General features: G+C 32.6%; 1 protein-coding gene across 1 annotated transcript in view; it reads left to right on the top strand.

The window, feature by feature from the left end:
• Positions 1-17,742, top strand: part of LOC118198020 (small conductance calcium-activated potassium channel protein 2-like) — a 415,420-nt gene that overhangs the window by 381,964 nt on the left and 15,714 nt on the right. The window contains exons 6-7 of the mRNA XM_035369612.2: positions 13,719-13,829; positions 16,592-16,719. Coding sequence (XP_035225503.1) covers positions 13,719-13,829; positions 16,592-16,719 — 239 coding nt within the window. The remainder of the gene's footprint in view (positions 1-13,718; positions 13,830-16,591; positions 16,720-17,742) is intronic.

Here is a 17,742-nt window from a genome sequence, read left to right as displayed (position 1 = left end):
ATTACGCTACTAATTTTTTAAATATAGTATTATTTTTGGGATACTTTTCATATTTTAATTGACAGTAATTTTTGAAGCATGCTGGAAAATTTACAGTCATTTACGTGCATTAGCAATTAGTGATACTTGCCTTATTTCGCTTCTAAAAAATGTCCAACACAAACCTCTTTCGTTTTCCGGGCAGGCTGCATTCAAACCAGTACTAATATCTAATAGTCCTCAAGAGAAAAGAAAAAAACAAGTACTTTCTACTCAAATGCTTTGGTACAGACAAAAAAACTGGAGGTGTCTCTAGTTTACTGTCCTTATTAAAAGATGCTTGTTACTAGTGTTTTGATAACTATTTAAAATCAATCATTTCGTATCTTATTTAATTTTATACTTCTCATTAATTTAAGATTAGTGCTACTACTACTATTTTAGTTAAAATTTGAATACCGTCTTTCGGTCAGTAAAGTCAAATGTTCTAGAACACTTCTCTGTGCTTTCGTTTTCATTCCGTTTTCATTTACTCTATGTACATTAAGAATTCTTCAAATGTCGAATTTCCTAAGTCTTTGTTTTTTTACTTCCCCCTTTCCTTTTTCACCAGGCTGTCGACTCACAGCGCTGAAAATTTATCACTCGAATCTATGGCGTATTTGTGAAATCTTTCCATTTCTTAACAGAAATCAGCTTCTTGGGAAAGATCATAAAATTTTAAATATTTTCTGCGCTTAGTGAAAGAGAAGTTTCCAAATTTCTCTCTATTCAAGACTCAAGAGTACAAGGCATTCATCCATCATTGTTTGTACCGAATTAGGATGGATGAAATGCAGGCTCTCTTTCCATGATGCCCATAAAAAGTTCGCCTTAATATTGAAAGTTTGAGAAAGATTTGAAAATTTTCTGTTACCTTCCGTAATCTTTCTCAGACTTTGAGCCATTACGTTACAGTAATTAATAAAAGAAGTGAATAATCACAAAATACGATTTTAAGTAATTCATGATCTTAATTATTCACATTAAATTTGAAAAGAATAGCAGAGTATAATTCTCAATTCCGTTGTACTTTCCTGGCTCGATCTTCATTACGATGTCTTTCTGGAGATTTTTCGGCATAAATTTAAAAAAAAAAAAAAAGAAAAAGAAAAGAAAACTGAACACATGTGAATGCATAGTGTTCAATTTATTCTGTGCAATTCATTCTGTGCATTCATAAGGAATGATATCCGTTAAAATTAGTTGCTAAGTACTCGTAAATAATCCAGAAAGTATTAAATAAAGAGATCTGATCACCAGTAAATATTTTGACAGAATTTTAAAATTTCAGAAAATCTTGGAAACAGCGCTTAACCACAGATATATTTTAGTACGCATGTTTTCAATCGTGAATTTACATCTTTTCAACTAATTTTTTTAGCACTGTGCTCTTTTAAATGAGACGAATTATTTGCAATCGTTTGTCATTTACGTATTGGCTCAGTTTATAATATTCATATATGTTTACATGAAAGCAAATTATTATACTGCAGTTCACTTACGTTTGCAGGTTTTTTTCATTTCTCGAGCTGATGCTGTATCTAAGTCATAATGTGCAACTGCTGTAGTTTTGATCTTTTCCTCACAATATCTTACTAATTATCACTTATAGGTACTGATTATCACGTGATTCTGCAATGTGAAGTATCTTCCTACAAAATCATTTATTATTTATCAATGTCTCTTTTCATTTATTGTTTTATATTTTTGCTTCAAGAATCCGTCAATCTGTTCTTTGGAAAAAAGCCAAATATTGGTGTAATCGAAACATTTTTATTTGCTTACCTAACAACATTTTGTATCATAACATTCGTTTAGATGAGAAGATCCATACATACTTTTGCAAAAATACTGAAAGTTCAGCACTCAAGGTTTGCATTTCTTTATTGTTTATAATCCACAAAAAAAAAAACTGAACCGTTCATTTAGAAAAGAATGTATTGATAGTTTTAAAGTAAGCTTTAAGTGGGCTGTTTCTGTTGGAAACTTCATAGCAAAAACGAGTTTCATATTGTAGCCGTTAAATAAAAAATACGCACAAACACCACAAAAAATACATTTATTTAACTTAATTTTTAATAATTTAAATTGAACTTATTTCAAACTCAATGTGTTTCACTTGAAGGGAAATAACACTGCTGTTCTCTAAAGACATCTTTAAAATTGTTTCTTTGCAGGCTTCTTCAGAATTCTCTGCAATTACTTATTGCGTGCCGAAGGTTTGCATGATATTTTCTTTTTTTCCCATTTTCAGCTGCAGAGTTAAGAATCTTCATCAGTTGTAGCTGAGACGCAAAGTTCATGCGTTTTTCATAAAAGTAACTGCTTAGAGCAGGAAATATATACTGGTACGGTATATTAATGAAACGTTCCTTGATTTTCTTACAAATTAAGACCGAAAACTGAACTAAATGTGAGAAACATAGCATGGCAGAATTCTCATAGACTTTCTGAATTATTCCACTAGAGAGGTGAAAGCAAAATTGTATGGTATAGAACATTGGACATTTTTCAAAATAAAGTGGAACTATGAAAGATGAAAACCAAATTACGTTATGTTATTACTGCAGAAAAAAAGGCTACGGCTTTTTTTTTTTTTTTTTTTTTTTTTTTTTTTTTTTTTTTTTCTGTTTGAAAATTTTTTTCTCAGACTCCTCAACAACTCCACACCATAATTCATATCCTTTCCACAGTTACAAAATCGGAACAATACAAGAAAATCCCATGAAAATTTTGTGATGTTCAAACATGTACCCAATGCTTTAAAATAAAATACAAAACATTTAGTAAACCAGTGCTTAGGTGTCTACGAATCATTTAGGAAGACGTCAGGTCTTCCTGGAAAGAGCCAGTAAAATGCTTAAAGAGCCGTTTTTAATTCCATGAACATAAAGTCAAGAAGATACAGTTTGTTCCAGGCAAAGAATCCAAGGGCTTATGAACCTGGGGTAACTTTGCAGCACAACAGGATTCGATGAATTACATATAATTTGGCAAAACAACAACCTTATGTTTGGTTAGTCAAGACGCTAAAGATTTCTAGGACAAACAGGTACAGGCCCTTCTTCATCAGGAGTAAAGAAATCTGCAACGAAGCGAAGGCTAGGGTTGTTGTACCCAAAAGGAGTAAAGCGAACGAGAACACCTTCTTTATTTTAGTCCTTTGCGGTATAAGGTTTTGGGTTTATTTCGTAGAGACGTTAGGTTTATTTTGAAGCAGGAGAGGTGAAAAATGAGTAGTGCTCTCTCCGGGACTTGAACCTCAGACCTCTCGAATTCGCGCCGAGTGTACTGACCATTACACCACGAAGGCATGCTAAGAAGGGAGAAAAAATACCTTATAACTTATTTTGGGTCCTTCCGTGGCCTTCTCTTAGTTGCAAATTTCTTCCCTTTTGATGAAGAACCCTATAACTTTTTGCCTTCAAAATCGATACAGGCTTGACTAAAATCTACTCCAAGCCCAAGGTTGTTGCTTTTCCTAATTTTATGTTTTAATTTGGCGCTTCAATTAATTAATTAGAGGGCAAAGCATGCAAAGGCTGTCTGCCAAAGAAAAGTATTATTTTCATTAAGGATTTTACAGTGGGAACCGACTCATTCTTTCGTTAAGCAAAAAGACTGAAGCACCGTGTACCAATCAGCTCAGTCACCCGGGAACTGAATCCAAGACTCATTAATTTAGGGGAGTGTCCATTAATGAACTTTCTAAATATTAAGGAGAACAACATGCTATTTATTTTCCGCTACGAAGCCTACACAAAACCTCTTCTCTTGAAATCAAATTAGGACGATACTGGCAGTGTTTAAGTCTTATAATTCGGTCATTACTGACCATTTGATTTTCATGTATGCCCCATGATATATCTTCCAGTTTAAATGCTTTCAAACATTCTTTTAATTTTCATAGTTTAATTTATTTCCTTTAATTTTAACATAATTGCTTTCAAAACTCGCTTAGTCATAATAACATAAACATAAGAAAGCACTGCGCTTCTGTTCAGTTAAGGCAAATATACCCAAAATAATTTTTTCTTTAATTTTGCTAGAAGCGCTCAGTTATTTCTACCACTGACATATTACGAATATGAATACTATTCTCCGATGTTGTAAGTTTGTCCTTCAATTCGCTCCTATTTTTCTTGTTTCCTCCTTTTGGAAACTCGTATAATTTAGTTTGGATTACTAAACCATAATATAGCCGTTTTCTGCATTGATGCCTGGTCATAAAACTCTCTCAGACTGCAGTTTTTGATGTTTCTTTATAAAAAGATGAGCCTATATCAAGAATAAGAATAAATCTGACAAAAATCCGAAGGCTGAAACTCGCAACCAAACAAAGATAATAATCGTTAAAGTAAGCGTTACTGGATTAAAATTAACTGCTTTTGCTGATTAATAGTTTAAAATCAAATTCTATTTAAAAAATTGCCTGTAACATTATGCTAATAAAAAACATTTTAAACATTCGTTTCTTTAGCTGCTCCCAGTTCTGAATTCCACTTCATTTCAGCTCACCAGCGACCAAGCGGTATAATCGCTGAACACTGGCAGTTCGAGCCAAGCCGAATGCGCTGGCTGCCTGAACGTTTTCGTAGTTTTCCCATGTGTTATGTGGATAAGATGTCGTTTTCCTTATAAAACCCTCCACAAAGGCATCCTCCTGCTTAGACAGATAGTCCTACCATGCTTTACCATAATCAAATACACCAAACACTGGGCCTCACAATAATGTCTGTAACTTTATTAAACGTTAATTCATAATAAAAGGGTTTCGGTATTCTAAAAAAATGTTCCCTGATAAAAAATCTCAAACTGAACGGCCGGAATTATTATAAAACTGTCCATTGTAAAGATATCATACATGTATAAGTGATGTAGTTAACAAATATTAAAATTGTCGAAATTAGAATCATGATGCTAGAAACAAAGATTATGGATTTGTGAACCCTTAGGATTTCAGCATTTAAGCTTTCCGAGTTTTAAAATAAAATTAGCTATTGAAATAACTGATTTATGTAAATTATCTGTAGATAATTTCTACATCTTCGCAGAGAATTTTTTTAAATTTTTTCTTGCTATGTACTTCATATTCTCAGCTGTAATTTTCTAGAAGTAAATATGCAAAACATTTGGTCCCTTTTCTTCTAAAAAAATCTAACAAGAATCGGAAAATAAATAAAATGAAATTCTAAACAAGAAAATAAGTTGTAAGCTTAACAAGAATAATAGTTTAAAATAATCAGACGAAAATATTTAAACATTCATATTCCTTTGCATAACCAGTATGTTACTAATGTATAATTACTAATGTAAATATGTTGTTATTTTTAAAGGGTGTAGAATCATTAGTTTATATAGACGCAGGAACGTGAAAAATTTGCAATACCCTCGCCGGGATTCGAACTCTGTACTTCCCGAAGACGAGTCGAGCGTGCTTCCAGTTACACCACGGAGGCATTCGGATGGGAGGGAGGAAATACCTTATAAGATAATAGAAATATGGTGATAATATTATCTGATACATATACTGTTCTCATGTCCTTGATACAATGGAGTTAGTGTCGAAGTTAGTTCATGAATCTACAGAAAATCACCCAAAAATCATTCAAATTCATAATGTAAATGACAAAATATTCTCACAAACAAATTAGTCTATATTCATGAGCATAATCTCTTCACATTATTCCTAGGAAATTCGAAAAATTTCCTGCATGATATTTTGCACGATGTCCTGCCTTAGATAAAGGGCTAGAAATTCATTTTAAAATCTAAAGGGAACTTATAAAGCAACTTTTGCACCTAAATTTTTATTTATTTTTATATTTATTTATTTAATTTTCAAATGAACTAAATTCCAAAATTTCATACTCTTGTAACGTCGTATATAGCTAACATAAAATGTTCGCAACGTTGAAGACTGTTGATGAATTATCACCAAGTCGTACTACGAAGTGAAGGATGTAAAGAATGCTTTATTAACTCAAAAGTTTAACACTCGGCACCAACTCGTGCTTACAAAAGCCAACATTTTTGTCTTAAAAGATAATGAATAGTTTAAAAATTGATGAAGTTAACGGCTTCACAGTTTAACTATCGCACAAGCTAGCTCCGACTCGAAAGTCGGCGTAAACAAGCCTAATGACAAGAATAACTCCGCGCCGCAGAATTCTAATCGTTAGAGAATCAAAGTTAGCAACGCGGCCTTCAGGCAGGCAGAACACGCTATGATTTCACCCTCCAAAACCTTGCTTTAAATACTTCCTTCCTTCTACCTAATTTGAATATTGTGTGGGCTGAAAATTCGCATTCTGGAAGGGCAATGAAATGGGAATTGAAAGGAAAGGTACTTTAACTTAAATTAACGGCCCAGAAAATTAAATGATACTCTACATGCTTTACTGTGTGTAATAGTGATTCTTTTCTTCTTTCTCATTCTTCCAAAAATTTCGTTACAGCCTTTTACACTGGGGCAAATGACATATTGAATTATAAATTCGAACTTGAACATTGACTATTTCTGTCTTCCAAATGTATAAAACTTTCACAAAAACATGTGTAATTGAATAACTACTACAATTAACTATTAAATAATCTGTTTGGGAGGTTTACTGCTCATTCACAACTGCAGATTGACTGCATACAATCAGCAGAACTGATTGTATGCAGACTTTGGAAAGGAGAAGCGAACACGTGTATCCCCACGAGTCATTAAATAAGTCAAATAAATGAGTAGTACATCCTATTCCGCAATCAAATAAATATACGTCATACATTTGAGCAATTCAATATTGTATTTCAGTAATATGTGCCATTTTCATTTTAATATTCCGATTTGAATGCAAAATCAGTGAGAATACTTTTCACTGTGAATATTTTCATTCGCGCAAAAAGAAAAGCATTTTCTCCTTCAATTCTCGAAAAGAATTACTCAATTTTCTTCCTGAGTTCCGTGAATTGCTCAAACTCTCATAAGTCAGCCAACTTAGCACCAAAGTAGATATGACGATATAATCATTCCAGATTATCATTTCGTTTGCGTCCAAGCTATATTCCGTTGTTAAAACGCTATATTGTTTTCATTGATGATTTTTAACTCTATAATTGCCTTGTATCCGTAGAAGTAGCGTTGGGTTGTATCAGTGTCGCCATTTCTTTGGTAGCGCCATCTATTGACAATTCCGATAACATTCTCTAATATTCGTGCAAGAAATTTATTCAGTGAATGTATGACTTAAGCTACAAAAGTGAAGCATAGCGTGCATGTGTTCATTTCTTCACAAAGGTGAAAATAGCTTTTTTATAAGTTCTGATCTCGGTGTAAATCTTTGGCTCTTATTCGAGTCCCACAAGAAACGCGAATCTGACTGTTAATTAGTAGAAATATGAAAAGTGCCGTCATGAGCCTTAGAAATCTCTCACATTACCATAAATTTGAGAAATTCTGGTATGACTATTAAATAAAAGTCTAAAGATTTTTTTTTTTTTTTCCTTTTTAGAAAACTTATTTGTTACAGTTTAGCAACGGAGAAATTCTTGATCTATATCTCTTCCAAAATTATATCGCTTTTACTATTTTTCGCTCCTTTTTCTTTTTTTGCGGCAATTTATTTCCCTGTATGGATGCATATTCTGTTAACTTAGATTTTGGAAGCATTTTAATAATCTTCATTTGACTAATATAATTTTGAATGTTAGACATATTTTATTTTTAGCACAAACTATAGAAACTTACATTCAGTTTGATATGTTATTTTTATTCTAATATTTCTCTTTCGCTTTTATTAAATATAGTATTCACAGTGCGTCTGCAAAGTTCCAGACTCAGTTCATAAAATTTAATAAATAAACTGATATTTGAAAAAGCACTATTCCCATTGATCAGTTTTCTACATACCTTTCTTCTATTACCATATGTTTTGGGAGTAGGTTCATAAAATTCTTGATGATTTCCTATGTTCATAGAGCTCCTAGATGATTTCACAGAAGCTTGCTGTTGAAAAGCCTTTCTCTTTCCTTTGCTATGCTTTCCTGACCTTTTTAAATGCTGTCAAAATTGTGTTCTTTAATGCATATTTCCCTTTAAGAATGAGAAAATAGCCTGAAAGTTGTCAAATCAAACCAGTGAGGAGATGATTAATAAAAGTAATTTTTTTTATATAATTGAAAAGTTGAATAGTAATTGCACTGCGGGACGGGACACTAGACGCATGAAGCAATAGATTAATTTTAAATAATAAAACCTTTAACATAACTACTACGCATTAAATTAACATAGATGCACGAAACGAGGTATTTTGTGGCCACTTGCAGTTACAGTTAGAGATACGGCACGCGGTTGGCAAGTAAAGCCAAGTTCACTTAAAGTCGCCACAGGGGCTAAAGCAAATGCATTGCTTGATGGAGCCATTTCTGAGCTAAAGGGACGAATGTGTGTTGTGAATGTTCTTAAATGTTAAATTCATTGACCTGTCGTATTGAAGATAATTAGTTTAGAGCAGTAAAATTAAAGCCCTAAAACTGTATTTCATTGTTACATTGACGGTGATTTTAGAAAATATAACACTTTTGGTGACTCATTACTTAAGCACTGCACTTTCTGAAACCACCAGCAGTTCATATTATAATCATCATTTTTCTAAATATACTATGTGGGTGTCTTTCTACTTTACTTTAAGAATGACACCAATGTTAAGATTTAGTATTTTAATGAAAAAAAAAAGAAACATAGAAAGATAAAAAGAAGTAAGATAAAAATTTAGCTCCATAGCCATAGGGTGGCATCACAATAGTGGTAATCCTCACACCAAATGGGGATGTTTGAAAGTCTCTTAACTACTACGTAATAGTTTTTAGGATCCGTTCACCACGTTGCTGTCGCAGCATCTCTCACGCGCAGAAGTGGAGAAGTTAACTTATCACACAGCTTCGAGAATCATCTAGCTGCTGATGCGGTTGCCAGGTGCAGGAAGGAGAAAGGTGGATACGTTGTAAGATCGAATGTCCACACGGCAATTCTGCCTTGCCGGGCGTCCTCGCCTGGAGGTTAATCTGAAAAGAACGAAAAAAAAACAAAAAGCAGAGAAAGTGAGAAAAAAAATCAATGTCCAGGTGGCGAATGTTAGCTTTGTGCACCACCAGTTCATCTTATCAGTACAGGTTGACATCATAATGGTGTCGTCATGGCGTATCTTTCGTACTTCGTAATAATCAGAGGGATGAACTGTCTCATAAAGACTGAAGAATTTGGGATGAAGTTGAAGTCCAAGTTTCAGTTCAAGTCGAAGATTCAGTCCAAGTGGAAGTTTCAGTTCAGGCTGGATTGGCATTTGGTGTCCAAGTTTGTATTTTCAGGCAGGTTTGCGACGTTTCTTATACTGTCGTATATGTGCTTGCCGTAAACGGAGGAGGTTCCGTTGAGCTTCAATGCATAATGCAGCGTTTTCATCATCATGCTGTGTCAGCAATTTCATTGTCTTTGAAGTTCGTTTAAATTTTCTTCGTTTATACTTCCAGGCTTTCTTCTTGCGTTTCTTTGGCTGTGAAGCGGATAAAGTATATGAAACATTAATTTTTCTTCCAAATATTTCAGCATTCTTTGTTGCCTCAAAAGCTTCAACTGGAATGCCAGAGACAAGTAGTTTCCTTGGATTATTTTTCTGTTCTTTGGGAATTTCTGCACTTTAACAGGTGTTTTCTAGTTGCTTGATCAGCATATGCTTGTTCAAATTGATTCAGTTTATTTGTCGCAGTTCCTTCATTATTCTGCACGTTTAGATCATTATCGACATCATCATCATAATCATTAGTCTCATGACTGTCATCAGCATCATCGTCGTTGTCATGAACATCAACTTCATTGACATGACCTTCTTCGTTGTCCTGATCATCTTCGTTGTCATCAACATCATCTTCATTGACATGATCATCAGCAACAAAAGCAACGTCATCTTGATCAACATCAATAACACCATCTTCATTAGTTTCATGAGCGCCATCATCCTCATCAGCACCATTAGCGTTATGATTGTCGTCATCATCAATATCATGATATTGATCCATGTCGTCGCCTGCGTCATCACCATCTTCATCAACATCATCGTCATGAGCTCCATGATTGGTATCAGCATCATCTTTGTCATCGTGATCATCCAAATCCAAATTGTCATCATCTAAATCCAGTTTTAAATCGTCATGTGCAGCATCATCATTTTTCTTACTTGTTTTCTTCAACTGATTTTCATTTTCTCTTATTTTCTGAAAATCTTCCATAGCAGTGTCAACTTCGTGTGGTTTGTGAGGAGTAATGATATGTGGAACTTCTTCGAGAATTTCCGATTTTGAGATGTGTGAAAGATCAGGTGGAAATGTGTGATCATGAGTAACATTAGCAATATTAACAAAAATTTGATCATTATTATTGTTGCATAAATGAATACCGTCTTTATCAAATGTAAATTGAGTTTGTTGCAAAAAGTCAATTCCGATAATCGCATCAAGAGGAATCATATAGTCTTTTACTACATGGATTTTAGCAGGTAAAATAGTGTTTTCAATTTGAATGTAGTCCTGAAAGAATCCAATACTTTGAACTGTGTCTCGGCCAAGTCCTGAGAATGTAATTCTGGAAGGATGTAATGGTGGAGAATCAATTTTGCGGTATGTTTTCTCCGTAATAAGTGTTGCTTGTGATCCAGTGTCATAGAGAGCAGTTAACTGAGTCCTTTAAGTTGAATATCAACATGCATCGGATGTTTAGAAAAATTTTGAGTAGAAAGTGCATTTATAGTACTATCAGATGTAGAACAATTACCAGATTCAGTGGTAGAACTACCAGAACGTTTGGGACAACTGGAATGAACGTGACCATAATTGTGGCAGCCATAACATAATTTGCCATTAGATTTATTAGGACAAGTATTGCTTTTGTGGCCTTTCAAACCACAGGAATAACATACTGGTTGAGTATCTGATGTACGTTTAGCATCAATTTTAACATTGGGAAAGGAATTTGTAAATTTCTTTGGAGTATTTTCCTTCAAATGTTTTGAATTGTTAAAGAGTTTTTCATAAATCTTCAGTTTTTCTTTAAATTCAAGAATGGATTTACAACCGTATAAAATTATTTTGTTGTTTGATGAATCAGGAATACCGTTTATAACATAATCAATCAAAGAAGAACCATCCATAGAACCTTTGTGTGCGAGGTCTCTCATAGCTAAAAAATATTTTTGTAAGGTTTCAAATGGTTTCATGTGACGAGATTCCATTATTTTATGTAACTGAAGGCTATTAATTTTTTTCCGAAAATTCATCGAATAAATGGTGTTTCAAGTGTTCCCAATTAGTAATTCCACGAATTGGTCTAATTAATGTTAAAGCTGGACCGGTAAGACATTTTTTAACAAAAATTACTTGGTGTACAGGATTCGTGATTTCATAGAGATTAAAATTATCTTCTATGTCAGAAATAAAAGTTTCAACGCTGTAATTATCCCGAGAGGAAAAGGGTTTGATCAAATCAACAATGTCTTTTAAGCCAAAACATTGAAAAGGAACAGTCTGTGTTTGTGAAAGCAATAAAGTTCCAGGCGCGCTTTCAAGAGAGATTTTTGCCTCCATTTGTTTACATAAAGATTCATCGGGAGTGTGATTAATGGCTGTTTGGGCGACGCTATGCATCGAGGGTGAACTTTGCACCAAAGCTTCTTCTTCAAGGTCGCTGTGGTCAGCGGAATCTGATTTTAATAACGATACATCAGCTAGATTCGTAAGAATATTGTTAGCACAGTTTTCAATATCGGTGGAAAATTCTAAATGCAGTACGCTACATATGGCAATTAAATCTGTGAGAGAAAATTCTTTGATAATTTTTTGTTTCGTATCTTTAAGTTAAATGGTTTGGGAAAACAAGAAAAATTGCGTAACCTAGCACGATTCTGCCGATCACCATCTGAGCCAAAAACTAAACGATGTAAAAGCTTGATATGCTTTGTACTGGCAGTTTTTAATGACTGTGCAATGTTGGGATAATCGTTAAGTGTAGCCATTAGTTATCAGTTTTGTTTTAACCAAATATGAAATTCCACAAAATATGTATGTTTCGATTTCATCAAATATTATTTATCTGGTTTCAGAAATTAATATACCAAAATATATTCTTAATTTTTCTTATTATTCTTCAAAATAATATTAATTCTTCTTAGTATATTACACAATAACTATGATGTTAAAACACTCAAAATCATAAATGAAATTGTGAACATATGATTCAAACAAATGGTAAAATATATTGTCAAACAAATCTTCATATAAGACTATGTTAAGAATGAAAAATTGAATTTCACGTTAAGATATGATATCAAAATTAATAACTTAAAATAATATTCTACAGTCCTTGTAAAATATAGGCATCACAAGAAATAAGAAATTTATGCACCAAATTCGAAAACGAAAGTAATTCTTCAAAGTAACTTTTTTAATATATCACAATTCTGTAAATAGTCAGTAATGTATTTCCATCAAAATCAAATACCTTCAGTTTATTCAATTAAACTTCATCAAAACTGTTTAATTAATTATCATCAACATCAAATTCGAAAAAGGAAGTGTTAATTCTTCAAAGTAATAAACGTTCAAAAATAAAATGAATTTTCATCAAAATCAAATGCCTTTTGCTTCATCAAATAAACTTCATAAAAAGGCGTCATCAAATATTCATAATAACTTGAAAGAATATTACTTCCTCATTAGTATTACTTCATCAAATAAAATTAGCTCTACTTACGTGCTGACGAATCACAACAACTGGAATCTTGCGATATTATTCCACAGTAGTCCATCATGTATAATTATACTCGTTATCTTATATGGTAGTCTAGGGGGTTTAAAAAGTTGAAGAAAAGAACAGATTTTAGTTCAAGGAGTCGAGAGAGTTCGTGGGGCCGAGCCCCCATGTGGGTGTCTTTCTACTTTACTTTAAGAATGACACCAATGTTAAGATTTAGTATTTTAATGAAAAAAAAAAAAAGAAAAGAAACATAGAAAGATGAAAAGAAGTAAGATAAAAATTTAGCTCCATAGCATAGGGTGGCATCACAGTAGTGGTAATCCTCACACCAAATGGGGATGTTTGAAAGTCTCTTAACTACTACGTAATAGTTTTTAGGATCCGTTCACCACGTTGCTGTCGCAGCATCTCTCACGCGCAGAAGTGGAGAAGTTAACTTATCACACAGCTTCGAGAATCATCTAGCTGCTGATGCGGTTGCCAGGTACAGGAAGGAGAAAGGTGGATACGTTGTAAGATCGAATGTCCACATACTATTATTACGGAACAGTAATGGCATAAAAATAGAAAAAATGTTTCATACTAACTTAAAAAGTTATTTTATTTCCGTATAAACTTATACAGCGGGACCTCCATCAACATATACTTCAGTTTAGCAGGCATTTCCCATTAGTAGACAGTTCCTGAGCTCCCGCGCAGTCGGAGTAGACTATCATTACACTTCTATTTAGAGGATATTCCATGAAAACGGACAAATTCCTCTGTCTTGTCAGTGTGCACTAACGGAAGTTTCTGCTGTATTTACATGTTACAATGCCACATTAATGCAAATATTGCATTCAATTAACTTCAAAACCTCTTTTATAACTTTAATATGGTGCATGTCACTGCGAACTTTTCTTTCCAGGGCGCTGGGTGCACGGCACTGGTTGTTGCTGTCATCGCCCGCAAACTCGAGCTTACCAGAGCAGAGAAGCACGTCCACAACTTCATGATGGACACTCAACTGACCAAAAGGGTAACTTGTGAACTTTAATTTTCTTGTGTATCTCACTAGTATATATGCTGTAATATGTCAAAGCACAATAATTCTTTTAAATAAGCAGCGTTTTATGTGAAAAGGTCCGTGCACTCTCTATTGATATGACACTATAAATGGGTGCCTGCCAGATACACTGATTTTATCTGTACAATTTGATTTATTTCATCTATTTAAAAAGTAATGTTTAACTAATTAATGTATTTGTTTGCATATAAGCAGTTAAATACCTTTTATGTAATTAAGGATTTACTAATACATTATTGCTTTCACTAACTAAAATATTTTATTCAGGCTTGAAGAATATCTTGCCGATTGATTTATCTCGTAGTACAACATAAGTCACTTTGTCTTCGATGGTTTATCATCCTCCCCAAAAACAAATGTATACCTCCATTAAAGGTTAACTTTCATGTTTTTTCCTATTAAATGATTCATTAACTTCAAACGAAGCTTCATGTTCCACCTAACAATTCAAACAAATATGATGTAATATAATCAGCATCAATTTTTATTCATCCTGTACACAAAAATATTCCTGTAAACAATTTAGAGATGCCAATAAAAGCTAATTTAACTTAAGATAAATTGACTTTAAAAACGCTGGTAACATTTAACAAAAACTGTATGCAAATATGAAATATGGAAACTTCGCAAATATTAAAAGTGGATTCCCACACAGAATGTAAATTACAAAATGTAATCTCATTAATTACCAAAACAAAAAACTAATTAAAATGAATGTGTATCCAATTGATTTCTATCTTTTGCAACGTATTTCATGATTATCAGATTTTTTGCATGCCGTATGAACAACATAAAATCTAATATATCGCCTAAAAATATTTTATTGCTATCTTGGAAAAATAAATGTATTTGATGTTTTGCAATAAAATGCAAGGTGAGATGTACTTTAACAGGCTCAGTATGTCACTTGTAACATATTCATACAGACAACTTCACTTTTATATCGGATATTGAAAAGCCTGTTTGGTGAAGGATATCCAGCATTTAACACAACAAATAAAATGGGCATGAGCATGGCTTTCCATATTCATTGATCAGGTAACTTCCAAAATGTTAACTTACCTCATAAGCACACATTCAGAATATATTTTAGCGTATAGATAAGTTTTTAACTGAGGAAATTATGTTTTTCATATTCATATTCCAGTTGGTTTTGATCGCATTTTTTTTAATACTGAAGGAAATCGTTATCATTTTGATTAAGCCAAGCCTGCATAATTCTGTGAATATTTTAGCATTGTGTATGAAATGGAATAAAAGATCTTCAATTACATCAATTATTGTGATCTATATCACCTTTTAAAAACAGTTAATAAATTAATATCTGCAAAACAATTTCAAATAAAAGGAAAGTGGAAAAACATTGTGCAATTAACTAATAAAATTAGCGTTTATTCAGAGGTGAGCTGTGAAAAGTTTAATAAAGGGCTCACACTTTATCAAACTAAGTAAATAGTTTACTTTTTATAAACATAGAAAATATAAATAATTTTGTAGGAAAAAGACCATTTTTAAATATTAAAACTAATTCCTTGAAATTTAAAGGTAAAATATCATAGAAATTATATAAAATAACGAGCAAAATAATTATCTGGCATAATTTATGCCGGAAGCTGCCACACATTATTTTCTTCTTTTATGTTAATTATTTTTCTAGGAGGCTCTGAGGTCAAAAGATGATTTTTTAATAAAGTTTTTAACATGAGTATTAAATTCTCTTAGAGGTCTTCCATTTAATGAGATTGTCATTGAATCTGAAGTGCGTTGTACAGTCAAAGAAAACCTCTTTTTTCGGTAACTAGCATTTTTCAAATAGGCCACTAATTTCTTTCTGCATCATTCTGTTCAGACAGTCACCTCTCTTTAAATTTCGAAACAATGTATAATAACGTATTGGCATTTTTAATACAAAACTAAACACGGGACTTCATCCCATCACCTTAATGATGAACAATTTGAAACCCAACATTAAATTTACTAAAAACGTACGGCATGCTCGAGTATTTATTTAAAGTATAGGTTTTCTACAACGCGTTTGATCGAACTTGAACGAAACTAGGCGAGAATTTAATTCTCAGGAAGAGAAAGAATACGATTATGACGGGCAAGACGAGGATTCAGAATTACAACCCGCGTAAGTAGTATGCAAATGACACGCTTTTACTTGAAAAACGTAAGCAAGCAAATAAAAGGAACAGGGGGCTTGCAGATTAGAATTCAGTATTTATATGCTAAACCTTAATTTTCAGGTTTCTCAATTTATCACCATGTATATGAGAGCAAATTTTTCAGTTATTACTTTTACAACTTTACATTTTTCCTTCTTAAATCAGAATTTCCTTTTAGATTTGTATTTTGTAAATGCGACACTTATATATTCCGTGAATGAATTACATGCCGATTAATACATTTCATTATTATTATAATTTTTTGTGTTGAATTTTCTTTCTGTTTGTTTAAATCAAATATACCATTAATAAAAATAGTGGTTTCTTTACATATTGCTGATTTACATTACTATGTGAAATTTATCTTTATTTATACCACTATTACATTTTGATTCATTTATTCAGAACTGTAAAGGAGCATCATGTAATAGTTGATGAAAAAGAAATTGTAGTGTAGAATATTTTACTTTTAAGAGAATTTTAATGTAACCACAGAAATTTGTTGTTATTTATTTCATGTGACAATTAAATTGCTTTTTTTTAAAGTTAAAGAATGCCGCCGCCAATGTTCTCAGAGAAACGTGGCTCATTTACAAGCACACTAAACTGGTTAAGAGAGTAAATCCATCAAAAGTTAGAGCACACCAAAGAAAGTTCCTGTTAGCTATTTATTGGTAAGGTTTATAGATTTTTCTATCAAATTCAATTAAATTGCTTTTAGTGTTAAGTTTGTAAATTACGATGTTAGTTTTTGTAGCTCGTTACTAAGTATTTATCATACTTCGTAATTAAAAATCGTTATATTGATTATTGGTTTAATTGCTTCATCACATTTGATTATTATATTGTATATCCACGGCTATATTTCTATTAGATTTCGTAGCGAAAAAAGATATACTGTCAGTTTAAATTATTTCATCTGTTAACATATCGTGTGTGACTGTGTACAGGTGATAGATGTTCTATCTATGAAGTTTCAGGAATTTCTTATAGTCATGTTTAGCCACTGAGCATTTCTGTGTAATAAATAGAGTGAGTGTGACAACTGTTTTTGTTTTATTTAAAGATGTCTCTGATTTAGAGTTGCATCACTAAAACCAGGATAAACACTTGTATGCAAACAGAAATTTCAGGTAAAGTCCTTTATAAGAACGTAACAGATTTATGAATATTTCTATAGCTTCTGGATTTTAGGTAGATGAATTTACTAAATGTGTGCAATCGCATGTAATTTCCAAAAACTTATTGTTTCATGCCGCACTTATTGTTCACGTCAAAAATGTCAATTATTTAAAATATCAAAATAGACTGTCGTCTGGTCTGCATTTCCCATGTTTCCAAGATTGTAGTTGTGATTTTTGCGTAATTTTATAATATGCAGCTGAAAATTCAACAGTTTTTCAATAAAGTCGCCAGGAATTTTTTGCGCGAGAGTTGTCCGCCGTTGTAGTGATAAACCATGCCGTTTTACCATTCTTCTACACCAATCCATACTTGCTTTTAAGTCCTTTTTAGAAATATTTAAATGAGCAGCCTTTTCTAACGCTTTCAGTTTTATAACTTCCCGGCATATTCATTTCACTTTTCTTTACCAATTTTAATATTCGCTGCCTAATTTCGTTAGCCTTTCTTTTTCGGACCCACTAAATGATTTTCTTGAGGAATTTGCATTCTTATATTTTGTTAAATCATTTCTC

The sequence above is a fragment of the Stegodyphus dumicola genome, chromosome X2 (genome assembly GCF_044657685.1).
Source record: "Stegodyphus dumicola isolate Sdum_Otavi_A_Nest chromosome X2, ASM4465768v1".
Taxonomy (NCBI): domain Eukaryota; kingdom Metazoa; phylum Arthropoda; class Arachnida; order Araneae; family Eresidae; genus Stegodyphus; species Stegodyphus dumicola.
This window is presented reverse-complemented; position numbering and strand designations above follow the sequence as displayed.